Consider the following 21,896-nt stretch of genomic DNA (forward strand, 5'->3'; position numbering starts at 1 on the left):
ATTTCCTGGAGCTGTGGATGGTTTTCCAAACTAAAATTGTTATTTTATACTAAGTTCAACTCAATCACACAAAAGATAAAACATCACAATTAGGGATGGGTATTGATAACATTTTCCTGATTCCGATTCCATTTTCGATTCTGTTTAACGATTCTTTATCGATTCTCTTATCGATTCTTATTTTAAAAAGGAGAACACTAAGGTCGATTAGCTTAGAACTGTGTTTTATATCGTCTCTTTGAACAAGATAGAAATTTAGGAGTAACATGGCCTTACAAACCCAACAGTGAGATCTTAAGAGATCCACAGCCTACAGCTCTTCAATGTGGTGTCACAGGGTCCCCAGGACAAAAAATTTGTAAATGTAAAACAATAAAATAAATATTCTTCTGTAGCAATAATAAAGTATAACATAAATTATTCTGTAGCAATTACACAAGAATATCCAGTAATGTCCCTGCCTACAATTAAACACACTCACTTACTGAAAATCATCTGCTGTGGCAAATGGGTGCAAGCCTTTGACCACAAACTGAGTCACTGCTCGGTGACGTTCGTCTATCCTGGCCTGAAAGGAGACGCTACCGGTAGACTGCAGCGAGAACTGCCAGCGAGCGCCAGCCAGACTCTGTCTGTCTCTCTCATCATGGTCACCTAAATGCACAGTAATGGCAGGTTTTGTAATAAGGCAGATCGCGCTATCATAATATGCACTGTTAGTTGATTATTTACCTGCCGCATTAACGGGAGAGGACGTGCAAACGTTACCGCTGCTGCTGGGTTGAGATTCACGAGTCCGGAGCGGAATTAAAAACACGACATTCATTTAAGGTCATCGTGTGTTTTGTGAGCTTTTGCATATTCGTAGTGTTTCCTCCCTTAAATGAAATATCTACTTTGCAAGTATTGCAAGTTGCCCTGTTGTCATCCGTTCTCGTAAAGTATAACCAAACTTTTGAGTGTTTGAGCCGCTTGAGTGTTTCCTGCCAGGTAAATGACGCTCCGCAACATGGTGACGTCATTCGGGGCGACTGGAATCAATAAGGGAATCGTTTGCAAAAATGGCAAACAATTTCAAGGAAGTGAAACAGTGGGAACCGGTTCTCAACAAGAACCGGTTTTCGATACCCATCCCTAATCACGATTGAGTATTGACCCTGGGCATGACAGTTTAATTGTTTTATAATGTGTAGTGGAGTTGATAACATTTCAACAGAAAGACTAACGTGTCCTTATTCAACATATCTGTATTTTTTCCTTCTTTTAGGTTATTTCCACACAGCATGCATAACTGAGAAAGAAAGCTGTGATTCAGAGCGTACTTTATCACGTGCCTCGGACTTATCAGTGCAGGAATTCATACCTCGCTAACATTTAATCTGACACAGAATCAAAAATGATCTGGGATCAGACAAAAATATAAACTCTATTATCATAAAAATGAATGTTTATCTGATCCTTAACTAGTTTGTGTCACAACAACTACTTGTTGGCCTAACCCTAACTACTAACCTTTAATGTATTTGATCGTATTTTGGCTTTTGAAAGTCAGGGACAAAAAGTGTGCACCATAAGTTATCCTGATATTTTGGAGAGAAAAACAAAACCAAATTCACTTCTAAATAAAGCAAAGCTTTTGTATGTGTCATTTTAAAAGATTTTGAGGGGCTGAACTGTCAGAGGTGCAGATCAGCTTGTCTTGATGGTGTCTTTGTGGATGTCAGATCAGAAAAACCCTTGCATCTGCTGTTCTAGACACCTCTAAGAAGCTGTTTCTGTTCAAATCTTTGTCACAATTTCTGTAAAGTTAACACATCTGCACCTTCAGTACTTTCCCCCCCAATTTCTAAACCTGCTGTTACACTTTAAATGGTGAAATGAAGTATGATGATCTCTAGCTAGCCTTCCATACAAGGGACAAAAAAGTTCGTCCTCAGAAAGGTGATAGATGTGTCCCAGCCAATTTCAGTTCCACAATATGCATCACAAATTCTTCACGCTGGTTACTGATATGTCTTCATTTCTTTGCCGTGCACATGCACCTCCACCCTTCACTGGCGAATGCAGACATCCTTTTTCCCTAGTCATCATTTATTGTTACCCTCTCACCTTTTCATAAAATAGGTGCACTTTTTCTCTCCAAAGCACACAGGCAACCTCATATGCACACACACCGACACACAGTTCTTCTCTTTCCCTCCATGTCTTTGCCTCTACGGTGTCTGCAGTTGCAGGATATGCGTCTCAGTCCACAGCACTATTCAGATACCTTCTGAATGTGCTTGCAAACACCGTGGGAGCAGTCACAGTGATGTATTGCCGTAATCCCACTGATGCAACATGACATGGCTGTCAGTTGCCATGGGATTCTGGGTGATTTATATTCAGCAGATCTGTTTATGGTCTGATATTAGTGATGTTAAAGGCCTGATCTGGCACTCTTATCTTTAACTAAGGGTGTCTTGCCACTGGACAGGCAGACGCTTTATTCACAACGAGGGCTAAAGAATTTTTGCGTAATCAAACTATTTCATTTTCACGATCCCCAACAGAGAAGAGACAAAGATTATATATTCACTTAACATCTCGTTCCCTTAGATTATGTGTGCTCCATCACAAACTGTAATTTATAATTGATCAGTAAAAAAAAAAAAGCTCGATTCATTCTTTAATTTTGGTTCTCTTGCATCTAGGTCTTTCCCACTGTGGTACTCGATAAATGTTTCTACGTTGTCATGTGTGCCATTGCAGGCTCATTTCCATGTCTATGTGCTGTGCTTTATCTGCCACCAACTATTTCTTGCCTTGGATAAGCCAGCAGATCGGCAGTCAGGGAGCGAAGAGCATGCACAGCATTTGATAAACTGTGCAGTGGATCAAAATGAAAAATACAAATAAAACAAAAGAAAAACAAACGTTTGCACATGGGTGACTTTTTCGGACAGACGGTGTCAGCAGGGAAAGCTAAATGAGACTATCAGTATATGTAATATACTGACCTGTAAATGAATGCTGTGTGAAAAAATAGCAGCATGAAAAATATCAACTGATGGCACTCCGACACATAGCTACACCGAGGTGCTCGAGCACTCTGAGGTATCTGGCAAAATGCACACAGATCTGCATTAGGGCTGCTCAATTAATCGAATTTTAATCACGATTACGATCTGGGCTTTCAACGATCATTAAAAATGACTGAGCCGATTATTAGCCCCTCCCTCATTTATCCGCGACACCTTAAAGGCCGGTCCGTGAAAATATTGTCGGGCATAAACCGGTCCGTGGCGCAAAAAAGGTTGGAGACCGCTGATTAAGAGGACCCGAGGGAAGCTCGGAAAGCTAAGCAGAAGTTATTTGGAGAGTGACTGCCATTGGTTGAAAAGAGAGTTTAAAAAAAAAAACTTCAGTGGTGTTGCACACTATTTTATATTATTTTTTTAAAGTCATTGTTAACCCTTTAAAGCCGGTCAGAGCAGCACGCTCCGTTTTGCGTAACTATTTTTAAATCCCTGTAGAACCTGGACTGTGTAAGCTAGCGCAATAATTTGTTTTGCATATGAAACCGGAGGAGTTGTACTTACATCTGATGCCATCAGCTTGTCCTCGGTCACGGTTTCCTTCCACATATAGCTTTGCAAAAATTGCATAAAAAGCTCTTGCAGGAACAAAAACATAATATTCCAGAAACACGCTTTGCCGTTCCGATCAGCTGTTCGTAACACTTCCCACAGTGAAATGATGCACCTGCTGTTTTCTTTGCAAATTTGCATCATAGGATTGTTTTTTGTTTTTCCTGCAGTATATAAAAATTGGTGTATCTCCAAAATAAAACTATGAAGACACTCAAAATAAATTTCCTGTTGTTGTAAACTATTTTTTGCAACTTTATTGTATTTAAAGTTTTGAGGGATAAACCTCTTAAATTTCTCCAAGTAGAAATATATGTAAACAAAACAAAAGCGATTTTCAATTTTTTTTGTAGTTTATTGCACTTTTTTGCAATTTATGTAATTACTATGGACTTAATGCATACATATTATTAAAATATGGGCTATAACAGTTGTATTGATGTATAGCAACTTGAAATGCTCCCACAAATGGCACTACAGCATGTAAAAAAAAATATATAAGCTCTGGTGGACTTGGTTCTATAGTAGGTCTTAAAGGGTTAAATAAATATCGTCAAATAATCGTGATCTCAATTTCAGTGAAAATAATCGTGATTATCATTTTTGCCATAATCGAGCAGCCCTAATCTGCATAAATGAAAAACCTTCAAATTGGGTATTGATTTATTCGGATTCATTTATTAGCCAACAAGCTGGAGTCCTTATTTGTGCATATGAAATAATAACACAGTTTGACAGGCATAAAATAGCATTTCCGCATCAGCAAGTTGATTCTCAAGGAGAAACTGACGACTGGGATATATAAGCATGATGTGCAGTGTGACATTTTTAGGGAACTGGAAAAGTGAAGGACAAGAGAAGACGTGGCCGACCTAAACTTATCTACAGCAAATATAAAGTATCTGAAAGTCATGTCCTTAAACATAAAAAATAAAACATTAGGGGGAAAAAAAAAATCGAGCAAAGACCTGACTGGAGAGAACCATATGACCATTCACTGATCGATCTACAGTTTGCCATAGTCTTATTAGAAATGGTCTCAGTGAAAGGGTGGCTGTCAAGAAGCCAGTCATTCAAGCAAGGGAAACAAGAAGGAAATGCTGTGGTATACCAAATTACACGAGAACTGGACTGAAAAGGTCTTATGCAGAGATATATCAGAATTAGACGTTTTTGAAATCACTATCGGTTTATATGAAGGAGGTCAGGAGGTACGACAGTGTCTACAGCCATCTGTAAAATGCTGTCTCCGCTCTGTCGTGGCTCGTCGTGGTTATATACACAGAAAAGGTCAGATTTTGATCCACTGTGCAGAACCTTTTATTAAGCATCTGGTTGGCAGCAGCTCCATTCTTTTGAACATGACAATGATCCCAAAGCAAGGTCATAACTGGGTAGAGCTAAATGCACAATGGAACACCGACAATGATGGACTGGCCCCCCCAGAGCCATCCATCTTCATCTGGACAGAGGATGGAACAAAAAGCAGCCAACATCCAAAGAAGAGTTTTGAACAGCCTTCAAGAAGCCTGAAGAGGAAGAGGAACACATATTTACGAGAGTTTATACTATGCTGAAGAACAAAGGTGGCCATACCAAATATTGTCTTGCAAGCTGGTTAGAATTGTACAAAACTGTATTTACATGTATATTTGCAGCTTTCATTAAATTGCTACAACTATTTCCTGTTTTCCTAGCAGCATATAACGAAATTAACACATTACCAAACTCAATCAATCCTGTGTTTATTTGTTAGCACAGAAGAAAACTTTGAATGTCTGGCATATTAATTCTTAGAAGCAATATTCTGTTGCTGTACAAAATGACTTTAAAAAACTCTGCAGACTAAAGTGGATGACCAGAAATAACACGACACTTCAGGTTTTTTTACCTTTTGTTTAGGTTTTCTTTTGGTTTTTACATGATTTTAATGCGAAGGACAAGTTGATCTGATTTGCAAATAAACTAATAAGCCTTAAAGTTGAAAAAACACTGGAAACTTGTATGGTTAGTGAAAAACATGTAGCAACATAAATAGTTAACTAATTAGGAAACTTTCATCCACCCTTTTAAAAATCACACTGAGTATACTATTTTCTCTGTTATGCCATGAGACCTTATCTCTTTTTCAAATGGTAATACTTTTGTCTTAATAGATTTTATTAATACATCAACTAAAATCAGAATCAGAATCAGAATACTTTATTGATCCCTGGGGGAAATTATTTGAATGATGAAAGATAAAAATGAAAGATAAGTTGTAATCTCATTAATTTTCGGGGGGTTGACTTGAACAGAAATTATTGTTGTGTCTGAGTATAAGAGAAGTTATTTGAATCACTTCTAGTTAGGCATAAACCACAGCCTATCATTGTCATACAGAGGACACGGGTCATAAAAGAGAATACACTGAATTATGGGTAATTGCCCTTTTTGTACGAGGCTAATTAGGAGTTATTACAGACTTTTAGTGTTTAGTGCAAATTCAAAGTGAATCAACAGTTGAGATAAAAGAATTTGCGATGAAGCTATTTAGTCTTATGAGTAAATATTCAATCTGCTATGATTGTTTTATGATAAACAGCAGGCAGGTTTCAAGAAATAAAAATTCTCATATAATGTGAACACTGTGTGAACTTACATTATAAAGAGCTTCAGAAACTCACAATATTTGTTTGATATTTGGCCCCAAGATGTAAAAGTTTGCTGTGTGACTGATACTAACATAGTCTTACTTTAGAATGAATGCGTTTTATACTTAAAGGAGTTCAGTATATTACCATATTTCTGAATAAATGCTAATGTTGCCATTTCCTTTTTTTTTCTAAGTAGCAGGTAGCTGCAGATGCAGGTTGTTTCTCTTGATCTTAAACTGGAGCCTGTTCTCCCGTCATCTAAGATATTATTCATATTTATTGCATTTCCTTCCTGGTTTTTCAGGTAAAGTAAACAAGAATGAAATATAGGGCCACCCTTTGATGTTGCACTGAAGACTGCAATCTCCTCTGCTTTGTGGGAGTAAATAACACAAAAATATTATAGTTTTCTTTGCTTTATTTATTTTGTTTTACAGGAAGTGTGTTTTTTATGTGTGTATAATTGCAGGTATGGTGAACTACAGCGAGGTGTCTGGTTATCCGCTCGTTCAGCACTGGAATCTTCGCTCTGTGCTCTATCACGTCAAACTCAATCAATGGGTCCTCTCTCAAGGTAAATCACACCGAGCTTATATTACTGATTCTTTATTTATATTGTTAGTAACCTTGCTTCGGTCTCCACTGAGAGGAGCAGGATCGTAATCTATCAGTTACTTAATGGTTAATTTTTAACCAGAAATGTGATTAGCTGGCAGACTGCCATCTTTTTTACTGTCATATTAGATGCATTTAAAGCTGAACTTCATGTTGCACAACCTGGGTCTTGAATTCCAAATGCAAATTAAGCCATTTATGTAAACACTGCTTTTGTGCTTTAAGGCAATCATTAACAATATTAAAAAGACACTTTTTAGTTTAACTTTTTTTTTTTACTTTTATATATTTTTACTAGCGGTGCAACAATACACAAAATTCACGGTTCGGTTCGATACTTTGGTGTCACGGTTCGATATTTTTTCGATACAAAAAAAATGTTCATGCCTTATATATTTTTACTCAAAAGTACAGTTTAATTTAATGTTGCTGAAACAACAAAATAATAATAATAAAAAAAAAAAATCTATCTGTCAGGTGTCGCTGTGTGCAGGCAGGAATAGGACCCAAAGTGCAGACTCACGGCACGCAAAAGTATATTTCAAAACTCAGCTTTTATTGCTAGATGGCAAAACGTAACAAAAATCCAAATAAACTTACATGAGCAGGCAGACAGAACACACAGCATAAACGAGGATAGATCACAACACAGACACAGAGAAACACAGGGCTTAAATACACAGAGGGAGCAATCAGGGAATGGGTAACAGGAGGGAAACACAGCTGGGGCAAATCAGGCCTAATGAGACAAGGGGAAGCAAAACCAGATACATTAACATCAGACATGGACCTTCAAAATAAAACAGGAAACATAACACAGACTGAACTAAAGACACAGACTCACACGCAGGCACTGCAACAGAGGGACCAGGGCAGACACAGACACTGACTGGACACGATGTCGGCGTAACCGTGCAGTCATATTCGTTGTGTTCCCACTAGTGCTGTCAGCGTTAATCTGAAATGACGTTAACGCCACAACAAGGCAAATCTCCGTTAACGAGCTACCGCGGATCGCCCCGTGCATGGGGCTGGACGGCGTCAACACGTTAACAAGCTAACTGCGCTAACACACTAGTTCCCACAAATTGAGCATTGCGTGGCACATCTGACATACTGTTTTACTTTTGTCCATGACGCGCTTACCTTCAGGGTCATACGTCACATGAGCACCAAGATAGTTCCAAACGCCAGATCTGAATGAGGGTGGGAGAGATTCAGCTTGCCATGTTGCAAGGAGCTTAGCTTCTGTCTTGCTAGCTTGCGCTGCACTCAGTGGATCTGCGCTCAACAGTGCAGCCTAGGCGGAGTAGTCGAACGCAGATCCACTGAGCGCTCAACACAGACAGCATCGTCAGAAGAAAAGTTGATAAAATAAATAAAAAATTTTGTATTGTTCGATACATATGGGTACCGAACCGAAAGCACTGTATCGAACGGTTCAATATCGATACGAGTATCGTTGCACCCCTAATTTTTATATATGTGTATCTCCTGTAACAAACACAAAAAGTTCAACACAACAACACAGTCCCAGTATCCATCAAGAAAAGCACACTGAGCACAATGAGGTCTAAATATCTCATGTCATTGTTGAATTGTTTAGACCAAAGTAGCATCATATGGTTTCAGTTGCGTCCTTTATATAACATGAAACCCATGTTGCAAAGTTAAAAACAGTCAGTTATTGGCTGATCGTGGCGGAGCTGTTCCGCCGCACTGCTTGAAGAAAATAAATGAATGAGGGGCGAGTTCCTTTTAATTAAGTACCTAATTAGATACAAAGTGTTAATTTTAAAAGGGTGCAAACTAACAAGCGACTCAGAAAGCACAACCAGAAGATATAAATGTAATTACAACCTCAAGTTCTTGATCAGCTGGAAAAACTGAAAAAGCTAATTGAATATCGAGTAATATCTAGAGGCCGAATGCACCGGTCCAAACTAAATCCGAATAAAACGGCGTAAACATGTTTTTCTAGCAGTAACAGCAAAGGTTGGTAACAGTTCACATAAAACGGTGGCCTTTGTACGAGCACGCAGAGTCAGGCCTGATAATGGGGTGCTAAAGTTTAAGGTGAGGTTAATGCCTCATAGCCCGAGAAAATGAAATCACATAACCAGCAGAGCCCGAAGGAATAGACACGTTAAACAGTTTTATTCATTGTAGGAGGAGAGAGGTTGGAATGTCACAGTGTGATAAGTGAAGATTAAAGTCTGATGAGACACACCGTCAGCTGTGCAAAAGCAAACCCAAGCTCATTGACAATAGCTTTTTAGGTCTGTTGTCATCTGTGACATTAAAGCTACTTCCCACAAAATCTAGCTGTATAAATAAAGTTTGCACCTGGCGTCACATTGAGGGCGATATAGAAACAATTCTTATCACGATAACGTTATTGTCATATCAGTCGAGAATGATATATGTCACGATAGAAATCAAAAGACTTTTTCTGTCAAGCTTAAAGGTTTTTTCACTCCTAAATGTGAACATGTCAGGTTAATTTTGGTCCAAATATTGCTTAAACCAAAATTGTTTGTCAAGTTGTACATGTACTTTAACAGTGTGCGGCTGTGTTTTAAATAAAGAATATTAAAATATAATAATAATAATAACAACAATAATAATAAACAACATGGTAATGTGTCATACGCCAAAATCTTAATTCACAACAGGCAAAAGCCTCAAGTGTGCACTGGAAATCTACAGTTTCAAAGAAAAAACACGAGCTCCTAATATAAAAAATGAAAAGTCTAGTTTTTCGATAGAAACATACTTTTTTTAATTGTAGGGACAAAAAAAGATTGAAACTGATATGGCTCTAACTCTGTTCCAACCACATGCCTGGTTCGGTGTGGCACTCGTCGGGGTTTCACGGTCTTGATCCAAACATGGATAGCATCAGCTCTGTCAGCCTTATATTAGCCATGTTTCATATTGCTATCAGGAAACGTTTTTGCATAATAATTATTTGTATCGTTTTATTGCCCAGCTGTAGTTTGAGGTATAAATACATACAAGTTTGTAACAAAGGAAAAAGTTTCAATTAATGTAGCTTATATAACCGATATAGCTTCAGCAAGCACTTAACTTAATTGTAGCTTATACAAATTAGTGTAGTTTTGAAAAAGAATACTGTGTTGTCATAACTTATTTTGTAACAGTAATGGCTACAACCTCAGAAATGTGTTACTTTTTAATAAATTACACCCAACGCTGCATTTGTTTCTCACTCATTTCCTCACATGATCATATTTTAAAGCTCAGATGTTTCTTGAGGCAGTTGTGGTTTGATGTTAAAGCTTCAATTAAAAACTGGATGTCACGTTCAAATATGACTATTATTAGTTATTATTATTAAATACTAATTAAGATCTACTGTAGCTGGCTGATTTGATGGGTACCCAGAAAGGAGGTCAGTATACAGACATATGCATGCAATTAGAATTGTGCTTGTCTTTTTCTCTGTCTCTCTAATAGTCTGTCATATATCAAACCGCTTCGCTGCCATAGTAAGATCGAGTCATCCTGACAGTGCCTGCCATGCAAACTTCATAGAGTAAGATAACTGTGGATAGGTACTTAGTCAAGCAATACTTTCACTGAAGGCTGCTCCTATTCGCTGTCACGTCAGGGATTATACTGAAACCCTGATGGGTTTTTCAACACTAGCTGTATAAATAAAAAAATAACTAAAAATAAACACATATAATCGGTGTCTCTCTTTTATCTTTACCACCCTGTATCGCTGTAGTTGTTTTGTTGTCAGTGCGTTTAAGGGTAAAGTAAATATTTAAATATTGACTTCAATCTTTCTGCCTGGCCAACAGGAGGATCATTTGATAATTTGGATTTTTGTCATGCTTTAAGTGCATGCATTATTCATAGATCTATCATAAATAGTTTCCCCTCTGATAAGTGAAGGCACCCCACTGTAAATACAGCCACGGCACCTCTAATGCATTTCCAATGGTGCTGCTGTGGTTTGAAAGTGGCTGCCACTTCTGCTGAGGATACACTTTCTATTTTCTCTTCACTCAGAAGCGACTCAACAGCCTCCATCTTTTTTTATTCCCATTTCCCTCTTTAGCTCATCATATTTCAACAGCCACCGGAGGGGTGAGGGTACTGATTTTTACATCTGATAGCAGAGCCCTCATCGCTCATCCTCACTGCGTTCTCTGGCTCGCACTTCAGTGGGCTCCTAATTTAATTTTAGAGAAGAAGTAAGAGTGAGTGAGCATGATTGCTGACATATTGATACGGCTTCTCCTGGAAATCATAATGATAAAACTGCTTTTGCAGATTTGTTTTCCAGTTTTTAATGAGTGGGAATTTCAGTAAACACATGGTCATTTCATGCTTTCCTTTTTACCAGTCACCATTAACCCAGTGTGAAATCACTAAAATAAGAGCATTAGCATTTAACTCATCACCAAAAACTACAGAGTCATTGTAACAGCTCATTTAGAATTTAGATTGTATTTATAGTCGGCAGTTCTTTAGTAGTTCTTTGACACTTTGGGTAAGAACCTGTCATTCCAGTTTAAGATCGAGTACCAAAAGCCTCCAAGAGAGTTTCAGTTACTCTAAGGGAAAAGAAAAGCACCATTAACTCAGAGGGTTTTTTATTGTGGATGATGGCACTTTTAAAAAAGAGAAACAGCCTGATTTGTGATAAGTTCCTGTAGAACATCAAAGAATGATACATTTTCTATTTAAAATTAGGTTAAAGGTAACACAAGTAATCAGTCTTACCCAGCATTTAAATAAAAACAAGACCGGTTGGTTGCTTAGTGACTTATTGTCAAAACACAAAACACATAAACTATATTAGAAGTAGGAGGCTCTCTTCCACAGCATGTCTTTATCCTGTCTTCCTTCTCTCTCCCCAACCGGTCGCAGCAGATGGCCCCGCCCCTCCCTGAGCTTGGATCTGCTGGAGGTTTCTTCCTGTTAAAAGGGAGTTTTTCCTTCCCACTGTCGCCAAAGTGCTTGTTCATAGGGGTCATATGATTGTTGGGTTTTCTCTGTATGTATTACAATATAAAGCGCCCTGAGGCGACTTTTGTTGTGATTTGGTGCTGTGTAAATAAAACTGAATTGAATTGAGTTAGTCATAGCTTTTGATTTTCACTTTTTTTTAGTAGCAGTTTTTGAATTAACCCGTAAAAGTTGTGAGCTGCTCCAGGGTCCAAAGACCTTGTGATATGTGCCAGTTTCTTTATGATAAAAAAGGAATTTTAAATTTGATCACATTCATTCTTGACTGTTGTTTTGAGCAGTGGATCACAGAGGAACTGACAAAACATAGTTTGTTCAAAAACATACTACTTTCTAAAATTCTGCATGGTGAATATATCTAAGCCTTGATTATTTCTATCGTTAAAACAGACTATTTAATCTGAAATATGGATAACACATGTCAAAAAAATGTCAATGCAATCAGGCACTTTGCTGCTATAACAAATCTATACTATGAATAGCTTGAATAATTACCAATATTACCAAAGCTTAGACAAATTTGTGTGTAGCTGCTGTTTCTGTTTCACAGCGACTCTGTACTTATGTTTTAACATCTACCTTTACTTCCATAGTTACCAATACAAGGATTCACACCCAAGAAAACACTGCAAATATAAAAATAAAGACAAAGTTGCAGTTCAAAGTGACAAATTTGAAACATTTATTCTGTATTCTGTTTGAATGCGTTCGTGCTCACAGCTTAAATAAGTGTACAGTTTTGTCTCCCATGCTGCAGTGTTAATACTGACTGGTTATCAGGACACTGCAGGCTTTGTGTGGGAGATGTGTTGTTACACACTGTTTGGTTAGTTTCAGGCACCAAAATCACTAGGTTAGGTTTAGGAAATGTCATGGTTTGGTTTCCAATAAGCCCACTCTGCATGTTGATAAATGACTGTGAAGGGTACCTAGTGCATTCAAACGTGCGTCAGTTGCTCCAGACCGAGCATCCATATGTGACCAGTTGGAAGTGAGGCAGGGCTCTCATGTCCGTGTGAGGACACTGTGGATAATCAGCACTGTTTGGTTAAAAGGGTTCATGAATAGTAAGCAGCTGGCTCAGAAGTTCACTAAACCCTTTTAAGACATTTGGTGCCAGACACCTGACAGACACTCCTGCTTCACCCACTGTAATTTTAAATAGTTTGTGATGTTAAATAAGTGAGACAAACGTGGATTAAAAATGGCAAAAAATAGAAACTTAGAAAAAACTGTAGCTGCCAGTAATCACATAGCCATGATCTTGTTATAACCACAATTTGAATATTTTAAACTTAACTTATCACATAATAAGGGTTATCATGGTAACAATGTATATGGACATTTTTTAAACTCGCATTGACTGTCAGAATTCCAAATTCCCTGATTCTTGCTTTTTCCTGTTACCACTTTCCAACTTTCCACTTGCAGCCTGCCTTTATGCGTAACACACTGGTGCTCCACACTGAGTTTGCCTAGGAGAGTTCAGGCTCTGTTGAAGAACAAAGGCGGTCACACCAAGTCCTGACTTCCAAGCTTGCTAGAATTGTATATCCTTTATTTTTACCGTATATTCTGTTTTTATACTGGAAGTATGTTTTTAGAAGTTTCAATAAATTGCTCAAGACTTTTGCACAATATTGTAAATTATATCACCTCTGTTTATACTTACTTTTAATGGTTTTAGTGACTGGCTTGCTGATACATTACGTTGCCTGTGCTAATGTCTGCACCATCCCAACACTGACCTTTAAGTATTTTAGTATTTTGTATAATGGATGGATGGATGGATGGATGGATGGTATAAAAATGCTAATGTTTAGCAACTAATGATTATCCCAGTGCCTGACAAAGTAGCAAAAGACCAAAATTAAAACAAACTCAAGGTCGAATACAAATACTTACAATATAATAAACTGAAAAAACTACCCAGTATATATGTTATGTCCTCTGAGAATATGCAGGATTTTCATTAAGGAAGCTTATCAAGATGACTATTAAGGATTGAGCAGAAGATGTGCTGTAGCGTAGCAAATATGACATCCCTGTTTCTTTGTTCTTTTGTAACATCTACGTATTTTTTCCAGCCTTCAGCTCCGCAATTCATTCTCTGGATGGAGCCACACAGCGGAGCGACTTTGTCTCCATCCTCAGGGAGTTTGGGAACCACTACGTGCAGGAGGCAGTGTATGGCTTCCAGGAGTCCTGTACCATCTGGTACCCCAACAAACAGGTACAGAGGCAGCTGTGGTTGGAGTACCAGGACATAAGCAAAGGTATGGATACACACTCACACACTGTTGTTGTCATATCAAATGATAGTTTTAAATAAAGACAAAAACGCTGGAACACTGGTAAATTTCTGAATTGTCACTTTCACAAAATACATCGAAACGTGTGTATGTGTGTGTGCATATGTGGGTGCCTGTGGGGGGTGGACAGGATGATTATGTTACAAATTTAGAAGTGTAGAACCCTTGATCTTCTTTCAGCTGCACATTAAATGCTTGCCAGGAGAAACACTTGAGCCTCACATGGGACCTCTTCTGACAAAGCCTCAGCTTCTTTGTTGGTCGTAACTGGTTGTAGAGAACTGTAAGTCTTCCAGGAAGGCAGTCTTTTTTTATCCTTCTTCATCTTCTCACACCGTTTTATGGAAATGCCCCTTCAGTATTGTTTAGGTTTGTCTTTAACAGGATTTGAATTGCCACACTTTTTCCTATAAACCATGCAAACACAGAAATAAGAGCATGGCATTAGGACTTGGCTACAATCTTTGATATTTTTGTTCAACAAACATATTGAGAGCAGGCTGAGGCAACATGCTAAATACAGGCATAAAAACAAAGAAACCTGGCACATGGTTAGGAGCAGGCAGTGCAGGATCATTAGCTGAGTACAATCAGGAAGGGTTGGAACATTTCAGGAGACAGGACTAAGGGGAAAAAGTGTGTTGGAAAGTGGATGTGACAAGTTCTGAAACAGAGTGAATGCATGGAAACTGAATGCTGAATGAATTACTGACTGGGGCAAAACAACTGTTAGAAACCAACAGCCAGTTTTAGACTCTACTGATAGACTGTAGCTTCATTTTTAGTATTTTTCACACTTTTTAAAACAACACAACATGCACATCTATTCAAATCAATTCACTTTTATTTATACAGCGGCAAATCACAACAACAGTCGCTTCAAGGTGCTTTATATTGTAAGGTAGACCCTACAATAACACATGCAGAGAAAAACCCAACAATCATATGACCCCCTGTGAGCAAGCACTTTGGCAACAGTGGGAATGAAAAACTCCCTTTTAACAGGAAGAAACCTCCGGCAGAACCAGGCTCAGGGAGGGGCGGGGCCATCTGCCTAGTGCTCCAATGGGGTGATATGGTACTACAAGGTCATTAAGATAAGATTGGGCCTGATTATTTAAGACCTTGTATGTGAGGAGCAGGATTTTGAATTCAATTCAAATCTCATGGCAAATATTACACTAAAATTTATAGTTAAATACATTTTTATTTAACTATATCTTATTATATTTTGGATATTTAGTTTACTGAAACTAGACTAAAACTCAAAAAATGCAAATTATGACTAAAGCTAAATCAATATTTGCTGCCAAATTGAACAGGAAGGGACAAAATCATGGGAAAGCTTCTAGTACTTGTATAATTACCAGTTTCCAGGCTTTGTCTTCTGTCTTCTGTGCAGAGGGAGAAGATTCATCCATGCAGATTAGAGCTTTGTGCTTTTTTGCCCACAATTGTAAAGGAGTGAAATACAGACTGAGGTGTGGCTTTGCACTATAAGCAGCATTGTTCTATCACATGTGATTTCTTCCCTCTCCAGAGGCACTTACAGCGCTGCTACTTTACGGTCTAACAATCAGCGAATCGATGACTTTCCTTTTGGTTTTATTACTCAAAATGCTAGCATATGTCAGACACCCATCTCTTTGTTGCACATGCTTGTTTTTCAGTAAGTCGCTGCAGACATAACTGATAGTCCGTCTCGCCTTACCATTTCACCCCAGTGGCTTCAAACTGTCTGCAGTCATTTCCTCTGTTTGATCCAACCACTTTTCTTCCTTTCCCTTGTTTTGTCCAAGGACGCCCCCGCTGCGCTTCACCGTTCACTCCCAGTTACCTGTGCGCTGATAGATGGCATCAAATAACTGGGTTTTTCTGCCATCAGGAAAAGAGGATTACTCTTCATTTTCTAACAGTTTCTGACAGGCCAGTTGCCGACGCTGCTAAATGACTCGTGTAGTCCGTGTTATTTTTTCACGATGATTGATTATCGTCAGATTTATGCTTACGCGTGAATACATAGCAGATATTGACAACCTTTAAATAATGTATTGTATTAATTAATGTTAAAATTCTTGATATTTATAACAGAGTAACAATAAATATTTTAAATAGCAACATTCCCCAGTAGTAGTTTTCATTTCTAATTATGATTTGCTTTTCTTTAAAAGTGCTACCGCTGCATCTGTGGTCATGAGCTGCCATGTTGAAACAACATAAAACCATCTGATTTAGTCCATGTGGGAATGAAAATCCAATTGTCTGAACTCGTGCAAAATCCACCCAGAATCTATTATTCCTGTCAAATGGGAGCACAATGATTGTGCTGTGCTGTGAAGTACTGAAATGATTCAATCTAAGAGGGCTAACAGTTTTGGTCTGGCCCGGGACCATCTGCTTCCAGGAAAAGAAATTGATTTCATTGGCAAAAAACTTGAAATCAGAGTCATCTTTCTTAATCTCTTCCTGACTTCTTGGAAACGTCCTGGCCTTTTGGAGGGGAGTAATGAGCTCACAGGAGAGTTTGATGATCCATGTCCTCACCCCTTGCTCCAAATACAAGATGTGCCCAATTCAGTTTGGTGGATCATTTTCTGCATCCTGGCTACTTGCATTTGAGCTGCTTCTACGTTATTTTTAGATGGTGAAACATGAAATCAGTTACGACATAATTTAAAGAAAAAAATTGCTGTTGTGTTTTTCTCACTACATGAAATGAAATTCGGCTTCAGATAATGGACTTCTAAGGGTAGAAACAGTTTTCCGAGTGTGCAGCGGTCCTCTCATCTATGCGTCGGTGTAGCTCCAAGCTCTTCTTCTTTATAAACTGCATATGCAGTTTATGCTCTGATTGTATAATATCATCATTATAATATCATTTTTATGCAAAAAAATAAAAAATCTCATTTTTCCCACTTAATGAAATACTGCTGTTTGAAATATAAGGGGAAACTTTTGAGTTTGTACTCAAAACAGCCTCTCCTTCTGTGTGGATTATGAGTACAAATTTAATAAAAAAAAGAACTTTATTTTAAGGATATTTGGAGACGACAGTGCATCAGCTGTGAATTATAGCTCAGCAGACTGGAGCTCAGAGGGTTAAAGAACCACATAGTGTACCAGGGTGTGTAAAGTTAATTGAAGACTTACGCCAGTTGTTTCTTATGACCCAGGAACCTGAAAAGAACACACATTGACAGAAATGTACACACACACACATTGCGATACTGTCACTGCTGTATCTGTTATGTTTGTGAAGACGCTGCCATAGCTCATTAACCATGGTCAGTCGCTGTGTGCGCCTCCATGTGTTTGGCCATGATGCCTTGTCTGGGTGATTAATGGCGCTTTCTTGCCTGCACTAGGTTGTGATCGGAGTTTCCTATTGTCAGACACATGACCTCAATTACCACACGAGAGATCAGACATGAACAGCATCGTGCTCCCTTCATGTTACAAACATTTATTTCAGTGACAACATGTGTTGAGTTAGGAGCCTTTAAAGTTTCTGTTTTCTCCACCTCTGGTTGGTGTCCTTTAGGCAGCGCTAACACTTGCACAGGCCAAGCTAACGGCTAGTGAGCGAGCAAAGCTTAGTAGCTGAGAATCCAAATAAGAGGTGGTGGAAACCAACACCCGTTGTGTGTCTCCCCTCTGTTTTTCTTTCTAGTTTGTTGTTGCTGTTTGAAGACTTTGACTTTGGTTTCCCACAAAATAAAGCTTTGTTTTCAGTTTATTGTTGTCAGGCTGGCGTTTGGGTGCTATTCTGTCTACCCTGGACATTCTAGCATGTTAGCATTTCTGTGTTTTACTTCTGTGTCTAAAATCCACCAGTGCAGGTTTAAGAGATACTTTTTGGTGCTTGTGACCTACAATCTCATGTAGTATGACATAGAATTGTCACTAGACGATCAATATCATTCACTTGAGATATCAGGGCCTAAATGTTGTGGCTGATCACAGGTTATGTTATAAATTTGAGGATAAATGCAGCAGATGTAAAAAGTTTGAAATCTTAACCACATATTTTCTATTTTGTTGCAAAATTTGGTTCGGACTTTAAACTTTATGACTAATAGAGGAAGTTCTAGACCAGTCTCCCAAGCTTATATGCTTCCATACTAATGAGGAAAATCGTTACCTATTGTGTGGCTTGCTCAGAAAATATTTCAAGAACTTCTTTTAAACACTCCTGAAATTAGGACAGTACCGCAGCTGTCTAAGCACAGAGTGGATGTGAATATGATTAGCCTTATTTAGTTTGCCTCGTGTCTCATTCACTGAGTGACCTGTTACATGGAAAATATGTGGGGACTAGTTTGCTCGAAAACAGCTTCAAAATAATTAGATGCTTTGGAGTTCTGTCAAAACACTCCAGCAGCAATTAAAAATGGAATACGCTTCAAAACCACCTAAAGGTGACATTATAGAGCTTGTTAAATTGTTAAATGTCAGATCAAATTGAAAATATTGAATAGTGACAGGAATTTCAGATGCCAGTGAAGGTGTACCTGCAGTAAACACACAGTGAGAAGTGCTGCACGAGATTAAATGTCTTTGCTATTGTTTTCACCATCAATCTTTTCTCTATCTTCTTTGCCTCCGACTAGTGTTCTCCACCTTTCCCCTCACTTTCTCTCTCAACTAAATCACTACGACCTCAACCGCAGCCCCCCTTCTCCGCCAAATCAGGTGTTGGGTTTTTACCATCCTCCTCGGTGCAGTGTCGTGTGCTGGTATGTGTAAGTGTGATCACCCTGCCAGGAGCCAGGTAAAAATAGGTGCCTTATTTATTCTATTAGGACCTGTCATTTTAACAAAGAAGCAGCCAGGAAAGTCTGGCTCCAGGGCAGGAGGGAGGAGGGGGAGGAGAGTGGTGAGGAAGAGTAGAAAAGACATGGAAGAAATTATTCAGAACTGGCTCTCACCTCTGTGACCCCCTCTCCACCCGCACACAGCACACACACCTTAGATTAGCACCACCTGCCCTGTTTAGTTACCACCTAGAAATTATGCAACCCTCGCTGATTCCTGGCACTTTCCTTGTCTATATATACTTTTAATCTTCTGGATCTTAGAATTTGTGCATCAGTATATAAGCAGTGTTGATTTTTACTGCATAAACGTGTCAAATTAAAGCTGTGCTTAAACACATATCCTTCTAAAAACACTAAAAAGAAGTGGGTGGTCTTTCTGTGCTATGTGCTATGCATTACACCTACAGGAGATGCTTTGCCTTTGAAACCGCTGCCACGAAGCTCCCAGCACACGGTGTTTGTGTTGATTGATTTGTATGTGTGTGTGTGTGTGTGTTGTTGACTTTTACGCACTATGCACCTCAGCACTCAGTGAACACTCAGTGAACCCGCTCTGTGACCTTATGTAGTCTGCCACTTCATGGCTGAGTTGCTGTGGTCCCTGAAATCTTCCACTTTGCAGGAATGCTACTTCCAGTTGTGTAATATATGGGAGGAAGGAAACTTAATGAACTTGCTCATGTTGCAACACTACAGTCGATTTCAGCATGCTCTTCAGATTGACCCCGTCTTGCACAAATAGCAGGGTGCGTGATGGGACTTTTGTCCATAAATGTATGCTGCAAAAGTGCAAAATTACAGACCAGCTTACATAAATGAAAGGATGAGCTCGATGTAGCGGATGTATAAAGAGGGACATTAATGGAAATTGAAATAGGTGCCTAATAATTCATTCAGCAGGCTCAAACCAATCATCTTAAATTATAATTTTTTAAGTGAACAACAACAAAAATAGCTGGATTTGCAAATTATTCCTTTTGGTGCCTTTTTTAAATTTCTCAATTTTCTTCTGATTTTATCCCAGAAGTTGTTGTTCCCCTTCATTATCCCTCCTGCACTGCCTGAGTTTGTGTTTTCAGTCAGAATTACAGCCTTCAGTTTCATCTGCAGTGGGCGGGGCAAATTCAGGGATCTAGAACCTGATCTGTTAATACAGTGTTTACATATATCTGCAATCTCTGCAGTTTCTAAGAGGTTTGTAACATGGGCATTGCATTAATTACAGAAAATGCATATCAGTTTAGCTTTTTACTGAGAGCTGCTTTACAGCAGATAATTTTATCAGTGCTAGAATAGCATCAATATTAAGAAGACATCGATTAGGGCAGGTGCATCACACAGCAGCACTGTATTAGCAGATATAGCACATTTATCAACATGTGTGTAGCGTGCTACGTTGTTTACCAACTCGTCTTAAAGTGAGTCAGCCCAAGGCTTTACAGACGTCTATAAATATTCTACATGTTCAGCTCTGGGGCTAGGTCTCCAAAGGTTGGTTAGAGTCATGCGTTTTTTGTCAAGGCTGCTCTAATATTTTGGTCCTGGTATCTTATAGTGAACTCACAAAAAAATAAACAGAATTTTAAAGGATGTTCTCTGCAGATACTTTCCTCAACATGTTTGCCTTTAGATATTGGTAACCCAAAAAAACACTTTTCCCCCTCCACAGCATTATCAGATCAACACTGAAAAAGCTGACATTGCTCCTCCAGTGTGAGTGTTTTTTGCAGCAGTAATATTCCCTTTATGTGCATCTTCAGAACAGATGACCCCTGGAACAGTGAGTCATTTGTGTAGGTTTGTGAGAAAACATAACATGTATTTTTTTCTGCAATAAATTGCTATTTTACTCGATCTTAAAGACGATGGAAGCATTAACCCATCGTTAATATTCAGCAGAGAAATGTAATTCTGCTATCACTGTAATTACCACTTTTGTCAGATGTAAGTACATGAACTATATGTGTCATTTTATAGCAGAAAGCTGACGAGCGGTGATGGAAGCATCACAGCCAGCTGTAATGAACAAGGGGTTTGCATTTAAACTTTAACACTCTAACGTTAAGCGTTGACTTTTTTCCTCTGACAACAAATGACACTTTGAGACAACTGGTCGGGAGAATCTGGGCAGTGGGACACCTACAAGAGAAAAAAACCCAAATATATGATCTGCTGTCCTCGGAGTTGGTGCTGACCTCTTTGAGGACTCGTTCAAGATTCTGCTCAGACGCTCTCCTACCTGACTTGTGAGCCAAGTAAACCATTTGCCTTTGATGCACCGTCACACGTGTCGACCCCTTGCTCACATTCCTCTTTTAAAACAGTTTGCTCCATCTGAAAATCAAAGGAAGTCTTTAAAAAGAAAATTATTCACTGAATGCAATATTTTCTGTAGATAATAACATTAATATCTTAGTTGGACCTAAAACAACATTTATAACATTGCTTTAGTGTGCATGCAAATTGTAGAGCGTCTGTAACTGACCCTTCAGGCTAGATTAAGCTTCATATTTTTGTATCATCTGATACGTAGTTTTTCATAGCAGGCAATGCAGCGCGAACACTGACAAGATACCTGTGATTACAGTTTACTGCTCATCGTTTATTGTGATGCTGTTGTGTTCGTTTGGATTCACCGTGCTCAGCTGCACAGTTTAAATAATGAGCTGCAATCTTACATCAGCCGTTTGCAGTGTACTTGTTCTTTCTGCACTGAATGTTTTATGACACTTATTAATAGATATTCTCTGTAAATAAACTAGTGAAAATAATATAACATTTAGTGGTGACAAATCGATGTAATACCACCCGATGCAGAGTTGGCAATACATACCGGTAAAGCTTTGTTGTGTCATGTAGATATAGAAAGCGGCGTGATTTACG

General features: G+C 38.6%; 1 protein-coding gene across 9 annotated transcripts in view; it reads left to right on the forward strand.

Moving 5' to 3' along the window:
• Nucleotides 1-21,896, forward strand: part of astn1 (astrotactin 1) — a 480,480-nt gene that overhangs the window by 295,539 nt on the left and 163,045 nt on the right. For all 9 annotated transcript variants that reach the window (XM_085253594.1, XM_085253595.1, XM_085253598.1 and 6 more), the window contains 2 exons: nt 6,735-6,839; nt 13,972-14,160. In XM_085253594.1, coding sequence (XP_085109720.1) covers nt 6,735-6,839; nt 13,972-14,160 — 294 coding nt within the window. The remainder of the gene's footprint in view (nt 1-6,734; nt 6,840-13,971; nt 14,161-21,896) is intronic.

This window comes from Mchenga conophoros, linkage group LG18 (genome assembly GCF_057382185.1).
Source record: "Mchenga conophoros isolate Kocher_MC1m ecotype Shallow Benthic linkage group LG18, M_conophoros_male_GT1.1, whole genome shotgun sequence".
Classification (NCBI taxonomy): Eukaryota; Metazoa; Chordata; class Actinopteri; order Cichliformes; family Cichlidae; genus Mchenga; species Mchenga conophoros.